The following is a 21,293-nucleotide window of genomic DNA, read 5'->3' on the forward strand; positions in this document are numbered from 1 at the left end:
TGCCCTTCATTGCCACCTGGTCAGGTCGCCCCTCTTCATTACTTTCCTGCTAATCTCATTCTCTTTTTTGGTTATCTGCGACTCCACTTCCTCATAAATGCATTTCTGTTGTCCAGAAATGGCTTAGTGCTTCTAATATAAGGTAGTGCTTCCCCATAATAAAAACTCACACTGTAGTACTGTGAAATCTGTATAACTTCAATGTAGTCTATTGAGTAAGTGCTCTCTATCACTCAAGTGTATACAAAAGGACACATGGATACAGTCTATTACAACCCACTCAAAAAGGTGATGGGCCTTTACAAACCTTCTCTATGTCTGGGCAGAAGGTACTTGAAAGAGCCAGGGATTGATGGTCATTGTTCACAAAGCTGGGCTGCCACTCCAGTGTTTATAAAGGAGACATAAGTCAAGGTTGGCTTCCCTAGATGGGAAGCAGGGATGCCTCTGCCATGAGGCGGAATGAGGGTAACCTACAGGTAAGTATTAGGCCAACCTGTACATAAACTGAATGTAACCTCACTGTGTATTATTGTACCCACCCATCATCAACAATCTAGGCCATAGCTTGGGACTAGAGATGAGCACAACTCAAAGAGCATGTTCGAGTTGCGCTAATCTTTAGGACAGACGTGACTTGACCTTACTCAAAAGCAACAGTCCAAAACAACAGATATAACACTGCATGAATTGTTGAACGCTGATCTGATTTACAAACACCTCCCGGCACAGTGTACTGTATGTATCATGTTACTACAATGACTTCCTGCACCATATTTCCCACTGACAGATGATTTCTGGACTAAATAGACACATGTCATTTTACCAAAATCCCTACAGCACTCTCCAGTAACATATAGATGACCTGTCAGGCAGAAATACATTCCATAGGAAAGCATGGCTTGGCATAACAAGTGTGATCTTCAATGTAGTCTTCATAGGCTAGCCACCAAATTGTCCTCTTGACTCTGGTATGGTTCGGAAATGATGAAGAAAAGCAATGGTTATCCATTTTCCATTGACAGCCATGGTGAGAAGATAAAGACATGATGCCTGATGTTGTGTGATTAGCACGAATAGACGTTTAGCTCTTCAGTGGTATAATTTGTAGGGTATTCTAAAGCAGGATACATGAATTATATTGCTCAAGGCTGTGTAAGCTGATCCAAAACAGAAATGTTCTCTTCCACATAAGTCTATCTTTCTGAGGAGGCAATATATGATATATTTCGATATGAAAGCTCTCATACTGAAACAGTCTTATACAGTGTGACTCCTCTTTTAGGAGGACTCTGGTTTGGCTAAAATGAGATAGAGGCATTGCTCCTCAAGGAGAAAGAAAGCCGAGTGCATGCAGATTGAGCCCGGCAATCTAAGCCTCTAATACGAATCCATGTTGGCTGACATTTCCGAAAGCCAAGTGCACAAGATTCCTTCTGGCTAAGCAATGTTAGGATTTTTTAAAAAAATCTTCGGATGGATGCCTTGGTTATATTTATGGCTCAAAACCTTATTGATTCTTTCTGTCCTTGTGTATGATCTATTACGTCTGACCTTTACCTCCATTATCTTTTGGGGATTAAAGAATTTTTGAGGGTTCGTTCACCTTTGGAGGTTGCTTGTGATAGACCTGTGTGACACGCTGCACTTAAAGATCCTCATAAATATATACAGTGGTACCTTGGTTTAAGAGTAACTTGGATTGAGAGTGTTTTGCACAGTGACATGGTTTAAGAGCATTGCTTTGGTTTAAGAGCTCCCTATACTGCGTGGGAGGGTGAGTAGGGGAGGGGCATGGTCTGCACAGGGTGGTCTACAGCACTGTACTCTCCTTCACCTTCCAAATCATAGCAGATCTACTTGCAGGCTGGGACTTGCAGCAGGGGACAGGACTGTGAAGGTAATATCTTCATAGCTGCAACTTATCTCTCCCCGGACAGAGAGTGCTGCATTTATGTGCCCACATATGTCCTGCTCATTCCTTCATGCTCCCTGCAGTCTCTGTCAGTCCTTGGGTTTCCCATCCTCTCCATTCCTGCTATAATGTGCCTGCACTCACACTCAGCTATACACACTGCTGCTATATTGTGCATGCACTCACACTCAGCTATACACACTGCTGCTATAATGTGCCTGCACTCACACTCCGCTATACACACTGCTGCTATAATGTGCCTGCACTTACACTCAGCCATTCACACTGCTGTATAGAAAAGTTTCTATCACTGTCCTCCTGCACAGTTCTGTGATTCTCACTTTCTGGTATCTACAAACTGCTGCTGTGTTATCAGGTTTATGCACTTCCTATACATTATACTCCACATGCTAATTGTTATACTGTACAGTAACTTATAATATTCAGCTCTTTTTAAATGTTTGTTTCATTTGTTTTACCTGTTATTCAGAATAAAAAAATGATTATTTTTGGGTTGTGGAACCGATTGTCAGCATATCAATGATTTCCTGTGGGAACATATGCTTTGGTATAAGAGTGGATTTGAATTACAAGCACGGTCCTGGAAGAAATTTTGCTCGTAATCCAAGGCACCACTGTATATCATTCTTGACTAGAGGAAGACTGAAATTGAAATTTCATAAAAGTCCAAGATTTCTAAAATTTTTAAAGTATTGTTCTTTAAAATGAATATGAACTTTAGTTTCTGATACGTTAGGTGAAGAGTCAAGACCACTACTGATCTCTAGAATAAAGTGGCGAGAGAGACTGAAATAAATGGGACTGAAAATGTCATGTCTCCTTGAAAGAAAACCAGTCCCTTAAGAGAAATACATAAAAAGCGGAGCTGAGGTTCTGGTATCTGTGCGTGTTCAGCATGCACGGCACGTGAAATCCAGCCAGTGACTTCACCGGTTGTGTCTGACAGTTGTGACACGTCTGTCTCAGGTACACAATGACCAGGCAGCAGCAGAGCGCTGGGTAACCCTGTGTGTGCCTCACATCTGTTGAGCAGACGTCATCACACCTGCCGCTAGGCCTCGCCACCTTGCTCATTACAGCTGTGTGCTTTGCATAATGTGCCAGGGCCCCGAGGTGTAATGTACGAGGTGATTTTACCTCCATACGGAGGAGGATCACAGTGTAGAGCAGAGATGCCTCGAGGAGGGGCTCCTGGAGCAAATCCCGACTAGTCCACGAGACGGAAACCTGATGATTGTAGCCGAGAATAAGAAAAAGAGGAATTTAAAGTGGCTTATAGCGAAAATGTAGCGTTTCGTGTTTTGCATTACTATTAGTATGAATTGTTCTTCTTCATTCGTCGCTCCCTAAAATAAAATGAGAATTTAGTTGTTGGGGCGATCTCCTACGTGAAGTCCTCCGTCCAGGTAGTATAGTACACATTGAAACAGGTGAGGGGAACAAGTCTATAGATCTCTCCTGTATAAGAGAATACGGCAACAGGGTTAGTGCCATGTGCATCCAGGGCTTTGGGCAATAGAACCACAGAGGGCATCCTGTCTACGTTAAAGTCTCCATATACAATAATGAAATTGGCCAAACACCTTGATTTCAGTGGAATCTTATTCGTAGGGGCTTTCAGATTTGCCCTGACAAATGATGTAGGGGGTAAGAAGGAGCGGACATGTTGAATTTCAGTGCCAGATCCTTTTATTTTTTCTTGAGATAATCTTTCAGCAAAGGAAAACACAAGATCCTGGAAGAACAACACAGGAGGCTTGAGGAGAACAGAGCTGTCTGGAAGGAAACAGAGGAGCCTAAAAGAGATGGTGAAACCTGGAGGAGAATGAGGAGCCCGGGGGGAAACAAAGGAGCATAGAAGAGATGAAGAAGCCTGAAGGAGATGGAGAGGCCTTGGGGGAGACCGAGAAACCTGGGGGGTGAAAAAAGGGCCTGAGGGAGACAGAGGAGATGGGGAGGTAAGAAAAAAGCCCCGAAGAGGCCAGAGAGCCTAGGGAGACTAGAGAGCCTGGGGAGAGACAGAAGAGCCAGGGGGGGGGGGGGGGGGGGGGGGGGGGGGGGGGGGGGGGGAACAGAAGAGCCGGGGGGGGGGGGGGGGCAGAAGAGCCAGGGGGGAGACAGAAGAGCCAGGGGGGGGGGACAGAAGAGCCAGGGGGAGGGACAGAAGAGCCAGGGGGGGACACAGAAGAGCCAGGGGCGAGACAGAAGAGCCAGGGGGGAGACAGAAGAGCCAGGGGGGAGACAGAAGAGCCAGGGGGGAGACAGAAGAGCCAGGGGGGAGACAGAAGAGCCAGGGGGGAGACAGAAGAGCCAGGGGGGAGACAGAAGAGCCAGGGGGGAAACAGAAGAGCCAGGGGGGAGACAGAAGAGCCAGGGGGGAGACAGAAGAGCCAGGGGGGAGACAGAAGAGCCAGGGGGGAGACAGAAGAGCCAGGGGCGAGACAGAAAAGCCAGGGGCGAGACAGAAAAGACAGGGGGTGATAAAAGAGCCCAAGAAAGACAAGAGACCACAGGGGAGACAGAATTTCCTGGGGGAGAAAATAGAGAACAGGGTAGACAGAGAAGCCGGGGGGAGACAAGAGACCATGGGGAGACAGAAATTCCTGGGGGAGAAAATAGAGAACAGGGTAGACAGAAAAGCCGGGGGGAGACATGAGAGCCCAGGGGACAGAAAAAAGCCAGGAGAGGCAAGAGAGCCCCGGGGAGACAGAGAAGCCAGGGGGAGGCAAGAGAGTCTGGGGGGGACAAGAGAGCCTGGGGGAGACAGAAGAGCAAGGGGGAGACAAGAGAGCCCGGGGGAGACAGAAGAGCCAGGGGGAAACAGAAGAGCCAGGGGGGACAGAAGAGCCAGGGGGAGACAAGAGAGCCCGGGGGAGACAGAAGAGCAAGGGGGAGGCAAGAGAGCCAGGGGGAGACAAGAGAGCCCGGGGGAGACAAGAGAGCCAGGGGGAGACAAGAGAGCCAGGGGGAGACAAGAGAGCCCGGGGGAGACAAGAGAGCCAGGGGGAGGCAAGAGAGCCAGGGGGAGACAGATGTCTGTAAGGTAGAATACAAAAAGTAATAATGTAATGTTGCTCATGGTGACTGATCAGATTGTAGAATTTATTTCTGTAAGGTAGGGTGCTATATAAAAGCCGTGTTTGCCTAAAATGAAGAAGCCTGGAGGAAGCCATAGAAGAAAGATATGTCTAAAAAAAAGGAAGGGGGGGGGGGGGGGGGGCGGCAGAGGAGTCTGGAAGAGACAGAGGGATGTGGATTAGTAGCTTACCCTGGAGAGAGGGGCCGGAGGACAAGGGAATCCGGAAAAGGAAGCGGAGGGGCAGAGGGTTATGGAGATGACAGAGGGGTATGGCAGCGGCTTACCCCCCCCCCCCCCCCCTTTTCTTATTAAATTAAGTGTCCATGTATATGGGGAGGTAGGAAGCAATAGCTGTCAGGCAGACGACTAGTCACTGAAGGTGCGGATCACCTTTACTCTTGGTATAAGTAGAGGGCATGTGCCCAGACTGCCATGGGCTCCGGTAGGGCAGGGGCCCCAGCACTTGCCCTGTGCCGCATTATATGCAGAAGGACAGAATGTAAATAGGGAAGCGGAACACGGAGGAATAATTGGAGCTAAATCCGATTCTGTATCCAAGGGCAACCAGCAGAATTATGAAAGTAGCTCTGGATGCGGAGAGAAAATATCACAAAATCCGAACAAAAACAGAAAAGCTAAATATTTACAGCTGCTCAATTATTTCTGTACAATACATTGTATCACATTGTTATGGAAAGAGGGATGTATAGGGGTGCAATGCTCTGCAGCACTGACACTTATTCCTGATAACGGAGACCGTCTTCTTCTGCAATGTGAGAAGCACATAAAGTATAGCCAGAGACTAACCCTTCCCAGCAGCGGGCCACTGCAACTGTGCCCTCTACAGGATTACAGGGGCACTGCACCAGAGGAACGTCTTTCAGCACTTTCCTGCTTCCTAAACAAGCACTGGGCAAGTATTGTCCCGCGACGTCTCTCGGTCAGAGAAGTGTCCGACGTTCCTGGGTCATCCCTTCTCAGCTTTCATTGGCATGTTAGATGCTGTAGGCTAGAACACTGGTGTGAGATTAGTGTACACACCCATAGGAGCCTGGACAATGCACAGTGAATACTATAATAGTGTCAAACTCAGCTACAATGAAATCACCAATCCTATTATATAGATCTCACTTTGTCCACTTATTCACTATTATGCTGAAAAGGAGGATCAGCTCTTTGGATAAACCGTATATACTGTGTTATGCCTAGTTTACATTAAGGTCTTTAAAGGGGTGGTTTACCAAAAAAATACTTATCAGCTGCTGTATGTCCTGCAGGAAGTGATGTATTCTTTCCAGTCTGGAAAGCAGGAGATGTTTTCTATGGGGATTTGCTGCTGCTCTGGACAGTTCCTGACATGGACAGAGGTGTCAGCAGAGAGCAGTGTGTCACACTGGAAAGAATACACCACTTCCTGCAGGACATACAGCAGCTGATAAGTACTGGAAAGACTTGAGAATTTTAAATAGAAGTAAATTACAAATCTATAAAACTTTCTTAGTAAATTATAAGTCTATTAAACTTTCTGGCACCAGCGGATTTGAAAGATTTTTTTTTCTTGTGGACTACCCCTTTAACCCCTCCCTTTTTTTTATTTTTAATTAATTTTCTTCCTCTTCCTCACTTTTGATGATCCACAATGTTTTTTTTTTCCACTGATACTGAGTCTGATGGAGACTTGTTTTTTGCGGGACAAGTTGTACTTTTTAATGGCATCCTTTATTTAACCATATATTACAAAGCCAGAAGACATTATTCATAGGGGAAATTAAATCAAATGCAATTATTTAAATTATTTAAATTCGAACAGTAAAACTGACAAGTTAGGTCTAAACCGTTACATGACCGGCATCGGAGTGGTCTCTGATGTCGGTCATTACTGTAGATAGCAGGTAGCACACACCGGGTGTAACACAGACCTGGCTCCTGATCTCACATCATGCTCTCTTACCCAATGCAGACCAAAAGTTTAGGTCATGGATTGGAACAGGGTAAAGGGGTATTCCACTCGTAAATAACTTTTCATATATTGCTGCCCATGGAAAGAAGATATCTCACCTCCACTTTCGAGATGAACTTATCTAGAGGTGAAAGCCTACTTAGCCAATCACTGGCCGAGGTAAGAATAGGCTGTTTCTTACTTCCTCACCATGAGCAGCAATATATGAGACGTTATGTTTCAGCGGAATACCCCTTTAATGGCTCCTACAGTGACACACAGGTAAGCTACCACCAATAGGTGGCACTAGAGACGATTTCCATCACTCTGGATATAAACTAATTTGCATACTCTTTCAAAGGGAACATTAGTTGTAAGACTCGCTGTGCCAGCTGGAGGCCTCCACAAAGAGAAACAACAGAAGAAGAACAGGGATCAAAGGAACATGAACAAGGCAATCCTTGGTCCATGCATGGCCTCCCTCATCTTGTACACAGATACATCTTTTGGCTAAGATCAAGTGAGGTATCTGTAGAATTCTTATCAATGGCTATTGCCTGGGCTGATGATTATAATGGATGGGTAGGTATACAGGGAGGCGATGTTCTGGAGGTACACAGGTTGGCCCATTCTGTAGGTGATCCAATCTGCTCTACTCAACCCAAGTAGAGGTGTACCATTGCCCCTGGAGTTGTGACCTCTGAACTCACTGTGCACAGGACCCTACTTAGAGACGGCACATCGGGCGGTATTCATGGCGCACATCTTTAGCTATCACAGTTAGTTTTTTATGCCAATGTAAGCTGTCACTTGGTTCTTACCAGGGTATGATGCCCTATGGTAGGTCCTTCCAAATGGTCTAGGGTTTATATAGTCTTCTGGTTTTACACCCTCCTGTATCACCGACCCTCACCTGGGAGGATCAACATGATCTCCTTGGTGGACAATGGGGGTGGCAGCCCAAGTGCAAGGCAGGAGCAAGATACTCCCTAGACTTTGGAGAACGGTAGCCTTGGAGGGGCTTTCTGGCCTTCAGAGTTTGTGGGGCCTCATTTTTTTTCGAGAGGGCATCCTTGTGCACTTGGGTGATAGATGATACAGAACTGAGCTCTTGCTTAAAAAAATATTTGTTTCAATTAAAAAGACATGAAGAGCGAGGGTGGTGGTGATGAGGCGGCATGTGTTCCATCCCTTTATATACTAAATGCATATACATAAGGGAGGCCCTGAACATGTGATAATACTATGGGGAGGGGGGTTTATAAAGCACCCGCTTCCTTTCATCATGTCGGTCATCTTGTGAATGCAGTACAGTAACATGACATAAATGCCCTAATGGTGGACGCCCTATGTAAATACCTGACACCAAAGCATTGCTCTTGGACATGTATTTATTGGAGCTGAAGGCTCTGCTTATCCGTCAGATCTTACAACCAGAAGATGTGTCCTCCATGTAATCTCCCCTGGTTCCCTGTGCACACCTGAGGTGTCATCGGACGGATCTCCACCCGACGTGACACTGCTGTATCTTCAGCTGCTAATGGAGAGATAAGCCACAGGTAGGAGCCCTCGTAAAACACAGGACAGATCATGTCTCAGATCACAGGGAGATAACCTGCAACATGGAAACTAGCCGGCAATAAATCCGCACAGCAGATAAGGGGCAGGCCTGACTTTGAAGCTATTGTAGGTAATGGAGAGGAATCTATTTGGGCTATGTGACCTCGTGTCCTGCAGGCTGACAGCCTCTCACATCAAAGAGCTCAGCTCTCCATCCATCCATCCATCCAGCCGGCCGGGACTGGGACATCTGCCCCAACTGGTCTACAGACTCCGCGGAGAGCCAGAGATGCAATGGACAGTCCACCCTGATGCCAGCAATGAGATGATATATTATAATTAGAGGAAGGCTGGTCACAAATATGCAAGTTAGGGTCCTATTACACAGAGCGATTTTTAACGATTAACGACTAACAATAAACGATCGCAAATGAGATTGTTTATCGTAAACCTAAAATCGTTCACCACATTACACAGAACGATGGACGTTAGTTATGATCTTTACTGCGATAGTTTCTATGATCATTTACTCCTTCTGATCCCAGCAAAACAATGGACAATGTGCAATGAGGGTCCATTTACACAGAAAGATTATCTGACAGATTATCTGCCAAAGATTTGAAGCCAAAGCCAGGAATGGATTTGAAAAGAGGAGAAATCTCAGGCTTTTCTTTTTGACCTGATCTCTGTTTATAGTCTGTTCCTGGCTTTGGCTTCAAATCTTTGGCAGATAATCTGTCAGACAATCTTTCTGTGTAAATGGACCCTTACACTGAACGATTAGTGAAAAGATGCGGAACTTGAGCGAACGAATGTGGAATTACAGCGAATGATTAGTGAACGATTAACGATAATTTTAGGTTCAGATATAAGTCAACAACATACGAACGTCCTTTCCATCGTTGCCTGCAATTACACAGAATGACTATCGTTTAAATTCGAACGATATAACGATTTTTCGCCCGATAATTGTCCCGTGTAATAGGGCCGTTAGGCCTATGTTTTTTTTCATCAGTTTTTGCAAAAAAAAAAAAAAAAAAGGGGGATGGAAAACGATGTATTTGTTTGCATCAGTTTTGATCTGTTTTTCCAATGACTTCCATTGTATAACAAAAAGGATCAAAACACGTCCGTTTTTTTAATGTACACAAAAATGTGGTTGACCACGTTTTTGTGTATTTAAAAAAAAAAAAAAAACATGCGTTTTGAACCTTTTATTTTTTTTTATAAAGGAAGTCAATGGAAAAACGGATCAAAACGGATGCAAACAAAGCAAACCAGTGCAGCAATCCAGGAGCAAACCTGCACAGATCTGACAGATCGGCACATGCAATAGGCCCTTTACCTCTGGTTCATTTTGTGGTATTTTCCGGAGATGATACAAGCTCTTCCACCGACATACAGTAAGAGCAGTGGTTAAGCCCCTCCCCACTTTCTGTGTCTGTCACTGGAGACAGATTTCCCCTAACAACAGGCAGTGGTCCGCAAACTGCAGGCAAGAGTGACACCTAGTGGCCAAGACTTTACAGCTGTTCCTTTGGGATAAAGAGAACCGATATAAAACAATGCAAGGACCAGCGGGCACCACTAATACCAAACGGAGTGCAATCAGCACACACAAACCATATAAGACTAACAGACAGAGAAAGAAGCTGTGTGCTATAGGAATGCACTTCCACACAATGCTAGGAGGAGTGAAATAACTGTTATTTCTATAATATGTCTTTATTTGCTGTTTGGTTCCATTTGAAAACTAAAAAAAAAACATATAAAAGAAAAACTACACACACTATGCAATTGTACTACCCTAGTACCGACTGTCTGTATTATTACATTACTGGTTTTCCTTATACATTAGATTAGGGGTAAATAAGGGTTTGCAGGTTATTTGCTCGGTGAGTGGTAATGCTCCTGGATGTAAGACTGAGCTTATGTTTTTTTTTCTGTGTTTTAATGTATATTTTCACAGTGTGTTCTTTGTGGTCTTGTCAGGAGATTTTCACCTCTAATTAAATAATAGTTATTTTTCTGTATTACAGTTTGAAATGACGACGACCATTTATAGGGCTTATCTAGGATTAGAAAAACATAGCAAAAACAGCGCCACCCCTGTCCTCAGGTTGTGTGTGGTACTGCAATTTAGCTGGATTCACTTGAATGGAACTAAACTACAAAACCCTACGCTCAACCTGAGGGCAAGATTGGTGCTGTTTCTGGAAGAAAAGGCACAATCGGAGTCGGACTATTTCCAAGTTTCCAAGGGAAAATGTCTGCACAAATGCAGCAATGTAAGGAAACCAGGAGAGGGGGAAATGTCCTGAATACAGGATGGGGGCAGCAGGCATTACTGTAATCACTGCTATGGGATGGAGTATACCAACAGGTCTGGTAAGAGGGTGAAGCACTTACTTTTCAAGTCCAGACATTATAATGGGAGGTAGAACTAGGATAGGCATGGGGAGCACCACTCTGGTGAGAGCCGTCTCTAGCAGCGCCTGGAAAGACAAAGGAGGGTGAGGTTAGACGGGAGATGAAGAACGAAGGCGACAAAATCCTCTACCAACAAACACAGCTCCAAGAGTCACATAACCGAAAGAGGACATCTGGAGAAGGAAAGGGAGATAATGGAAAGAAATGAGGGGAGGCATGAGGGTCTTTTAGTAAACAAACCGAACCCAGTAAAACCAGCTTTGGATGGAGCAGTCATTGCCTTCATGCAGTTGAGCAGTAAGATCGTTGTCTTTCAACAGACTCAAACACAAATGATCAGCCTGGCAACGATCTGCTGCCATCGCTCCGTGTAATAGGAGATACGGCAGCAGACTGCCGCTATTTTCTATGGGCTGCATGGACGATTTAACAATCGCCCGGGCTGGGAGATCCTGAAACGTGACGTTGCTCGGTTTCAAGCTGATGTTTTCCAGGCATTTTGATTGCTGGACCCAACTTCCTCAGTTTGGTTTGGACCCAACTTTCCTCAGCGCTCATGTTCAGACAAACCCAATCAGGCTGGAGGTTCATTCATCTCTAGTGGGAAGCAGAAAGCCTTGTCCGTTTTCTGCTCTTTGGAAAACCCCTTCTGACTCTGCCATATTGGATAATGTTGGGATCAGGGCTCCGTGGGGGCCATATCATCACTTCCAGGACTTCTTTATAATGACAATAGGTATTATTGACATTGGCCGGATGTTGGGGGATGTTGTTGACCACATGAAGACCACTTCTGGCCAAACTTCTCCTAGTACGGGTCCCCCTGTTTTATGCTAGTTCTGAGTTTCCATGGCTGACCACTGCTTCTATGATCCTCAATGCTGAACATAGAAACATAGCACTTTTTAGGGTCTTCATATGAACTTGAACAGCACATAATTGTACCCCAGTCTGATTTGAAATCTTTGCCTGGGGCAGCCCTTACTAATGCAGTATAACTGTACTGTTGCTGTCTTCCACAAGGTCCCATTATGTAGCAGTGTTTGGCTGTTCCTAGCCCAGATTTAAGCCCCCTATCCAGAGAAACATTGTGTAAATTTGATATTTCAAAGAAAACATTGTATAAATTTAATATTTCCAGAAAAACAATGACCCATGGCAAGTTAACATGGGTAACAATGCCAGCTGGTCACTAGGTGGCAGGACTGGGTTACATCTTTTGTGGTCACTTTTCCTGGGTCTGTACTGTGTCTCCCACAACTCAGATACCCCCAGGACTTACAGAACAGCCAAAACGTAAATAGTCACATACAAGAAAATAATACAAAGCATGTATGAATACAAGTGTGTAACAATAACAAGAGTAGCCACTCACCAATAGACTGCAGCAACCAGAGTAGATGGAATGAATGAAGACGAAAGCGAATGATGATGAAGGTATTCAGGAATGAAGCAGAAGATGACAAAACAGTAATCAATACAAGGACTGACTATATGTCCCTAATCTTTCCCTCAATGTTTTACAGGACAAACTAGCCTCACAGTCCTTGCACTGTCTGTAAGGAATCCCTGGACTAAAGCCCCTATTCCACGGGGAGACTACGAGGAGCAAACGAGCGCTATCCGCTATTACGCATGGCAGCAGCGAGTGGGTGAGAGCGGGGGGGAGCTGCCCGGTTGATCGCTGATCGTCTGGACAGCCCATAGCATATAGCAGCAGTCTGCTCCTATTCCACTGAGCGACAGCGGCAGCAGATGGTTGCTGTACGAGTCGTTTTTCTTTCAACAATGTTGAAAGAGAAACGACTGCAACCAATAGCCGACATCGTTCATGTCGGCTGATCGTTGCCTTCTCTCACACAGAGAGATTATCGGCCGTAACAGCCAATATCGTCCGAATATGGCCGATAATCGTTACGTGTAATAGGGCCTTAAATCTCCCCAGCAAAGACAAGAAGAAGGCTTTAGGACCCAGAGACACAAAGCTGAGAAAAATATGAAACAACGAAACACACAACAAAAAAAGAGAAAAAATGCGGCAACTTCAAAGTGACACATAAAAAAACAATAACAAAGGAAGAAGGACAGTAACCAAGGAGGTAGAGAGATACAAGGAACCCTAGGTACAGAGGAGATAGTATAATCACCACAAAGAATATATTATAATCTGCAGAGAACAGTACAAACCAGGGCGTTCAAAGGAAACCCAATAGTTCACTATATGACTTCCATGCCATAAACCCATAAAAGAATGTGTACTTACCTTCCCCGCACTTCCCCAATGCTGAAGCTCCCAGCCACCAGTCCTGTGCTGTTCTCATGATGTCTGTTCCCTGCTCTGCCAGTCACAGAGGAGAGTGGGGGAATGGGAGGTCATATGAAGGGGTACAAACAGCACAGGAGTGATGACCAGAGCATGTGAGGGCTACTGCAGTGGAAAAGCAGGGGAGGTAAGTATGCTCCTAAAAAAAATGACTGTGTAAGTTCTCATTCACAGATTCAGTAGCTTTTAAGGTCTGTATAGGATGTCTACAATCTGCAGAAAAAACCTGCCCGCAGTGCATGCGTAATATGTATTTTTTGTGGATCTTCAATAGGGAATTTGATAAATTAAAGGGATCTGTAGTTTTTACGTAAGTTTCTATTGTAAAAATTGACACTCCTATAGACTGATTGCAGATCAGCAGCCAACTCTGTAGAAGAAATGTAGTATAACATGGTGACCGTACAGTGAAATGATCATCCATGTAATACAGGGGCGGCTTTAATAACTTCTATAGAGGAAATCTCTATTCTGCTTGTAAATGTGAATAAAGATTAAAGAATTACAGAAAACCCTGAAAGTCTGGACCAGACGGCACAAAAATGGAGGAATTATCTATAGCCTCTGGCTGGTGTACAGAACAGACGTATCTGAGGGGGAGTCTATTGGTGGGATGACTCAATGATTGTGCGGAGAATCCTCCTCATCCATATGGTTTTCTATATGAAGTTCAGGGTAAATACAACTTAGTTATCTCTGCGCTTTTGGTGAATAGTGTAAGAGATGGCGGATGTATCCAGACGGCACTACCGAGTCTCTGCAACAAGGTGTATTCTCATCCCAGAAGGCATATGATACATATATAGTATGTACATACAGATAGAAAGAAAGAAAGAAAGATAGAAAGACATTAAGACTCAAATCTATCTCCTATCTATCTATCTATCTATCTATCTATCTATCTATCTATCTATCTCCTATCTATCTATCTATCTATCTATCTCCTATCTATCTATCTATCTATCTATCTATCTATCTCCTATCTATCTATCTATCTATCTATCTATCTATCTATCTATCTATCTATCTATCTCCTATCTATCTATCTATCTCCTATCTATCTATCTATCTATCTATCTATCTCCTATCTATCTATCTATCTATCTATCTATCTATCTCCTATCTATCTATCTATCTCCTATCTATCTATCTATCACCTATCTATCTCCTATCTATCTATCTATCTATCTATCTCCTATCTATCTATCTACCTATCTATCTACCTATCTATCTCCTATCTATCTATCTATCTATCTATCTATCTCCTATCTATCTATCTCCTATCTATCTCCTATCTATCTATCTATCTATCTATCTATCTATCTATCTATCTATCTCCTATCTATCTATCTATCTATCTATCTATCTATCTATCTCCTATCAAATCAAATCAAATCAAATCAAATCAAATCAAAAAAGCTTTATTGGCAGGTCCAAGTTACACATTAGCATTGCCAAAGCATGGGGAGAATAGGGAGTTGAGGAAATGGGATTCACCCGGGGTCGGTGTACAGGGGTTCATGATGTATGATGGTGGTGGTGGGGGGGGATACATTCAGGGTCGGGGTATTGGAGTCCATGACCTATCGGGGTTGGGGTATCGGAGTCCATGACGTATCACGCTCCTCTCAGTCTATGGCAGGCAGTGACGTATTGTGCCACTATAGTCGCTGTGGTCTCTTCTTCTCCCAGCAGGATGGGTAGTTTCTCTTCCTCCTCCATGGTGGAGAAGCCTGGGAGGAGGTTGGAGAGTCTCCTATAGTGAGTGTCCCTCACTGCTGAGTATTTGGGGCAGTGTAGCAGGAAGTGGGCCTCATCCTCCACGGCCTCCTGGTCGCACTGCTGGCACAGTCTGCTCTCCCTGGGGATGTAGCTCTGTCGGTGCCGCCCAGTTTCAATGGCCAGGTTGTGGGCGCTCAGTCTGTAGCGGCTCAGGATCTTCCGGTCTCTGGGGTTGGGAAGCTCCTCCAGATATGGGGCCAGTCTGTATTCCCTCTGCAGGCTCTGGTACACGGCCAGCTTCTGGGATGCCCTGACCTCCTCCCTCCATTCTTGGACGTAGTCTTCTTGTCTCCTGGTTATTGTGTTCCTGATCCCAGCTTTTGTGAGGTGGTATGGTGGGATTGTCTGGTTGGGCTGGGTTCCAGAGGGTATGTTTTGGGGCTCTGCTTTGCCTGGGGCCCCTCTCTATCTATCTCCTATCTATCTCCTATCTATCTCTCTATCTATCTCTCTATCTCTCTATCTCTCTATCTCCTATCTATCTATCTATCTCTCTATCTATCTATCTATCTATCTCTCTATCTCTCTATCTCTCTATCTATCTATCTATCTATCTATCGATCACAGAGTCTTCCAGATCCTCCTGATAAGTATTATAAGTGATCTTTACGTATCTATTTATCTACTTTTCTCTCTTTGCCATACTCTGTTGTTTTCTCTGTACTAGGTGTGAAAAAAGTCAGAACTTCGTCAAACTTTTGCAGAGATCCATTTATAAATGAGGACAGTATTAGTATTCTAATAAACCCCAAGGGATGGAGGGAAGAAGGGCTTCAAGAAAAAGCACTATTTATAACAAGACAGAAGCATATGGCCCCTTCTCTGAGCGCTCTTAAGGTGTGTAAAGGGAAAATGGAAACAGCTGGAGACTTCGCACCATAGATCTGTGACTGAGCGGAGCCTGTACTCTGCATGCACAATGCACAGAGAGAACAACGCTGCTTACATATATTATCTACTATATATACAGAGGAGATGCATACATAGATAGGAGATAGTGAGATAGATAGATAGATAGATAGGAGATAGATAGATAGATAGATAGATAGATAGATAGATAAATATATAGATAGGAGATAGATAGGATATAGATAGATATGCACAGATATTCCGCAGCACACCAGCATAGGTGGAAAAGGGGAAATATTTATTACAAAGGATGTAAAAAATACAGAGATGCGACGTTTCGACCCTCTCACAGGGTCATTATCAAGCATGCTTGATAATGACCCTGTGAGAGGGTCGAAACGTCGCATCTCTGTATTTTTTACATCCTTTGTAATAAATATTTCACCTTTTCCACCTATGCTGGTGTGCTGCGGAATATCTGTGCATACTATTGGGGATCCCCAAGATGAGGAACTGACTTCATACAGCACCCGCTTCACCAGGTTTTGGACGTGCGGCTTTCTCCTGTATCTAGATAGATAGATAGATAGATAGATAGATAGATAGATAGATAGATAGTATTTGGTCCTCATGTCAGGGCCTCATAGCAACCAAAACCAGGAGTGGATTGAAAACACAGAAAGGATCTGTTCACACAATGGTGAAATTGAGTGGATGGCCGCCATATAACAGTAAATAACTGCCATTATTTCAATATAACAGCCGTTGTTTTAAGATAATGGCGGCCATCCACTCAATTACAAGATTGTGTGAACAGAGCCTTTATGTGTTTTTCATCCACTCCTGGTTTTGGTTGCTATGAGGACCAAATACTGCCTGAAATATACTGTATGTAAACCCAGGCTAAATCTGGTTAAAAGAAACAATACCACTACAGTCTAGTGAGACTGAATGAAGGACAGCCTGGCAGTAATGGCTATGATGACAGTGACATCATCATAGGCTCATGACGTCATAGTGTAGAAGAAGTATGAGATACATACGTGTTTGGCAGCGATTCGTGATGAGCCAACAATCTGCCCGCTGCCGTCCAGTACATCGATGCCCTCCTCCAGCTCGCTGTGTCTCATTAAGACCACATTGCAAATATTGGCACTGGCTGCAGAGAGGGAACATGAAGGTCATGAGACGTGACGGTAAGCATAAGGGGGCGCTGTTCACAGCAGGGTATGTGTCATGGACAGTCAACACTGTATTACAAGGGGTACAAATACAAGATGGCATATAGGAGAACCGAATGGGCAGAAAGCAATGTCAGGACACTATCTATGGCCCTTGTGTCTAATGTGAAGCAAAGAACAAAACCAGTGATTAGAAATGAGTCTCCCCTGCCCCTACTTGTCTGTGTTCACATGACTTGTATCAGCCTATGGGGCACTAAACCCTGCAGCACATCATTATGCATCTATCTATCTCCTATCTATCTATCTATCTATCTCCTATCTATCTATCTATCTATCTATCTATCTCCTATCTATCTATCTATCTATCTATCTATCTATCTTCTATCTATGAATCATGTACATTATATTTAATGGTTAACAGGATTAATTAGTGGGTGACACTTGGCATGTGTTTGCCCATGGCCTCTCGGGGTGTGTACCAGATTGGGCCTTGTACAGAAATAGTACAGATAGCAGCACCCGGGGATCATTACTTTCTGTTGCTATATTATATATACACACATATACACACATGTATGTATACATGCATATATAAAACTGCATATGCCATATTTACAGTTGTTAATATGAAACTGCCTTGAAGACATAAGGATGTGAGTGTGTGTGTGGTTGGGGGGGAGGGGGGGATGTACTACATAGAATATACACATCCTAGTGTAGTACATATCCCAATGGGCATGTATGATGCCTACACTCTCATATTAACCTTCTCAGAAATAGCAGAAGAGCTTTCATTTCACAATGAATTTCCTCCTGTATGGGCTCAGCAGAATACCCTCCCACATCTGCCATCGGAGGAAGAAACATCTCTCTTGCACTGTCTGGCATCTGCTTATACCCCACCTTCTATACAGATAACTATTCCGTTATGTTAATCGTGAGAATCAAGGAAGATTGAGAAAGGCCACTATTACACAACTAGTGTTAATTGTGATAAACCCTCCTACTAGCTGTTGAAGCGACTCCCCTGAGGACCTTATGACACCAAGGGTAAGTAAAAAACCACTGCTGAAGCCACTCCCCTGAGGATCTTATGACACCAAGGGTAAGTAAAAAACCACTGCTGAAGCTACTCCCCTGAGGATCTTTTGACACCAAGGGTAAGTAAAAAACCACTGCTGAAGCCACTCCCCTGAGGATCTTATGACACCAAGGGTAAGTAAAAAACCACTGCTGAAGCTACTCCCCTGAGGATCTTGTGACACAGAGGGCACGTAACAAATAGAGATGAGCGAATCAGCCGGATTTCTGGTTCGTATGAATCAAAAATCTCAACGGCTGACTCCCGCTGTTCCCTCCGTGCAGCGGGTGGATACATCATAAGGAACGCCTGGAAAACTGGGATACGGCCAATGCCAATGGCTGTATCCCAGTTTTCCAGGCGTTTCTTACGATGTATCCACCCGCTGCACGGAGGGAACAGACGCCGAGATTTCTGATTCATACGAACCAGAAATCCGGCTGCTTTGCTCATCTCCAGTAACAAACCATACCTACTAGCTGTTGAAGCCACTCCCCTGAGGATCTTATGACACCAAGGGTAAGTAACAAACCACTGCTGAAGCCACTCCCCTGAGGATCCTATGACACCAAGGGTAAGTAACAAACCACTGCTGAAGCCACTCCCGTGAGGATCTCGTGACACCTAGAGCAAGTAACAAACCACACCCACCAGCTGATGAAGCCACTCCCTTGAGGATTCTATGAAATTGTGGGCAATTAAGGGCACAGTAAGGGCTCTCTTATTGTCACAGGGAAAAACAAAATATTAAATGTACGACCATAATGTGCAGTAGACTCATACATACACCTCTGATGATATAATGTACTGCGAACATGAGGTGGTTTAGAGCTCTGCCTGAAGGTTTACAGTATTAAGTGTTACATATTGTGTTACATACTGATGCGGCTGATACCAGCGCGTTTATCTAACAAGGCTTTAGTTATGGATTTAATTGACATAAAATACCAGCAGTCGGGCAATGAATACCAATGTAAACACCTACTCCGGCATCATTGTGGTTAGTGGCCCACCCCAGCATGGCACAAGGCAGGTTTACTAATTAACCAAAGAGCCGAGGGCGCGCATAGAGGAGACTTCCCTAATCCTGAGAGATTTCAGTGTAAGTCTAATAATCTGTTCACCACAATCCCCCAATGAAATGAGAGGAGGCAACTGCAATTAGTGGTGAGATATGAAGATCAGTCGTCTAATAAGAAGAAAACAAGTTACAAGAATAAGAGACTCTCATGGACAGGACACACCACCCGGCTGAGGTAACGCTCTCATCCATCTGGACTGGTGCGCTGACATAAAAAAAGACAGATACAAGTCACCACCTTTTGGCTACGGCTACCGGCCACTTCTACTTAAGCTTGGCTGTATTGTCTATAGGTAGTCTGCAGTCTATCCTCTGTCTTCATTAGAGGCTTGGGTAGATGTTCTGGACCCTTGTACAGTTGTAGTGCTGATCTGTTGTGTGCAAACAAAACACTAGCCAGCCCTGCCTCCATGTTGCTATACAGTCATTATAGGCGATTTCTGCTGGTATTCTTGTGCAGAAGTTTGATGTGGGAGCTGACTGTGAGTGTAGCTGCTCTCCATTGCACTGCGGAGTGGGCGGCATGTAGAGATGAGTGCAATTCGAGCGTGCTCCAGTCTGATCATTCAGCATTTGAATACTGGTGGTTGAAGAAGTTGGATGCAGCCCTAGGGAGTCCTGGAAAACATGGGTGCAGCCACTTCTTCAGCCACCTGTATTTAAAGGGGTATTCCACTCAAACATAACTTTTGATATGTTTCTGCCCATGGTGAGACTAACAATTCCTTCCATACTTGTTATTATCTATTCAGTCTCCTCTCCCCAGTTCTCAGCTGCTGCTTTCTGCTGTAAACACAAAAATCTGTGTGTGAGCCTTCCTATCTGTCTCCCCCTACTCCCCCCTGCCTTCTGAGACAGCCGATGTAAAAAAGTCCCTAACAGGCTTTATCTGCCACTTTGTAGCTTCTTTGTAATGCTGGGAGGGTTATTCTGAGGTCAAGTTGCTAATGAACGTAATTCTCCTGGCATTACAAAGAAGGGAGGGGGAGGAGGGGGAGACAGAGGGAAAGGCTCACACACAGATTTTTTGGTCTTTAGCAGAAAGCAGCAGCTGAGAACTGGGGGAAGGAAACAGAATAGATAATAAAAAGTGTGGAAAGAATTGTTAGTCTCACCATGGGCAGCTACATATCAATAGTTATGTCTGAGTGGAATAACCCTTTAAATGATCGGACTTGAGCATGCTTCAGGTGCCTCATCTCTGGTGGCACAGCATTGCTCTTCCTCAACCCTCAACATTAACAAATGGTTAAAAGGTGTCAAAAGATAAATTGTGGTTTATTCTATGGACTTACCGACAGCTGGAAACGGGACAAATCGCTGGATGAAGAGTCTGGTAGAAGGAGAAAATTTGTTTGCTCTTTGAACCAGAGAGTTAAGGCCGACCTGGAAAGAGAAGATGCAGAAGATCAGAGATGATGCTTTGGTCACTCAGGGTCTAGAGCAGTGATTTTCAACCTTTTTTGAGCCGCGGCACACTTTTTATACTTAAAAAATCCCGGGGCACACCACCAACCAAAATGGCACAAAATGACACTAAAACAGTACATATTATACATATAGTTAATAATATAGATTCTTAATGTATTTATACTCACTCAGTGTGAAACCTGGGCCTGTTCTCTTCTCCCCCCTGTGCTTCTCCCCCCTGTGCTTCTCCCCACCATACTTCTCCCCCCTGTGCTTCTCTCCACCATACTTCTCCCCCCTACTTCTATACTGTGCTTCTGTCCATCATACTTCTCTCCCCCCTGCTTCTCTCCTGTGCTTCTCTCCACCATACTTCTCCCCCCTGCTTGTCTCCTGTGCTTCTATCCACCATACTTATCCCCCCTACTTCTCTCCTGTGCTTCTGTCCACCGTACTTCTCTCCCCCTGCTTCTCTCCACCATACTTCTCCCCCTTGCTTCTCTTTCCTGTGCTTCTCTCCTGTGCTTCTCTCCACCATACTTCTCTCCCCCATGCTTCTCTCCTGTGCTTCTCTCCACCATACTTCTCTCCCCCCTGCTTCTCTCCACCATACTTCTCCCCCTTGCTTCTCTCCCCTGT

At 44.5% G+C, this 21,293-nt stretch overlaps 1 protein-coding gene across 2 annotated transcripts in view; it reads right to left on the minus strand.

Moving 5' to 3' along the window:
* The window catches only part of SFXN5 (sideroflexin 5), a 165,252-nt gene that overhangs the window by 57,972 nt on the left and 85,987 nt on the right, over positions 1 to 21,293 (minus strand). For both annotated transcript variants that reach the window (XM_069976313.1, XM_069976312.1), the window contains 3 exons: positions 20,540 to 20,630; positions 16,942 to 17,057; positions 10,924 to 11,009 (listed from right to left, as the gene is read on the minus strand). In XM_069976313.1, the coding sequence (XP_069832414.1) occupies positions 10,924 to 11,009; positions 16,942 to 17,057; positions 20,540 to 20,630 (293 nt within the window). The remainder of the gene's footprint in view (positions 1 to 10,923; positions 11,010 to 16,941; positions 17,058 to 20,539; positions 20,631 to 21,293) is intronic.

This window comes from Dendropsophus ebraccatus, chromosome 7 (genome assembly GCF_027789765.1).
Source record: "Dendropsophus ebraccatus isolate aDenEbr1 chromosome 7, aDenEbr1.pat, whole genome shotgun sequence".
Classification (NCBI taxonomy): domain Eukaryota; kingdom Metazoa; phylum Chordata; class Amphibia; order Anura; family Hylidae; genus Dendropsophus; species Dendropsophus ebraccatus.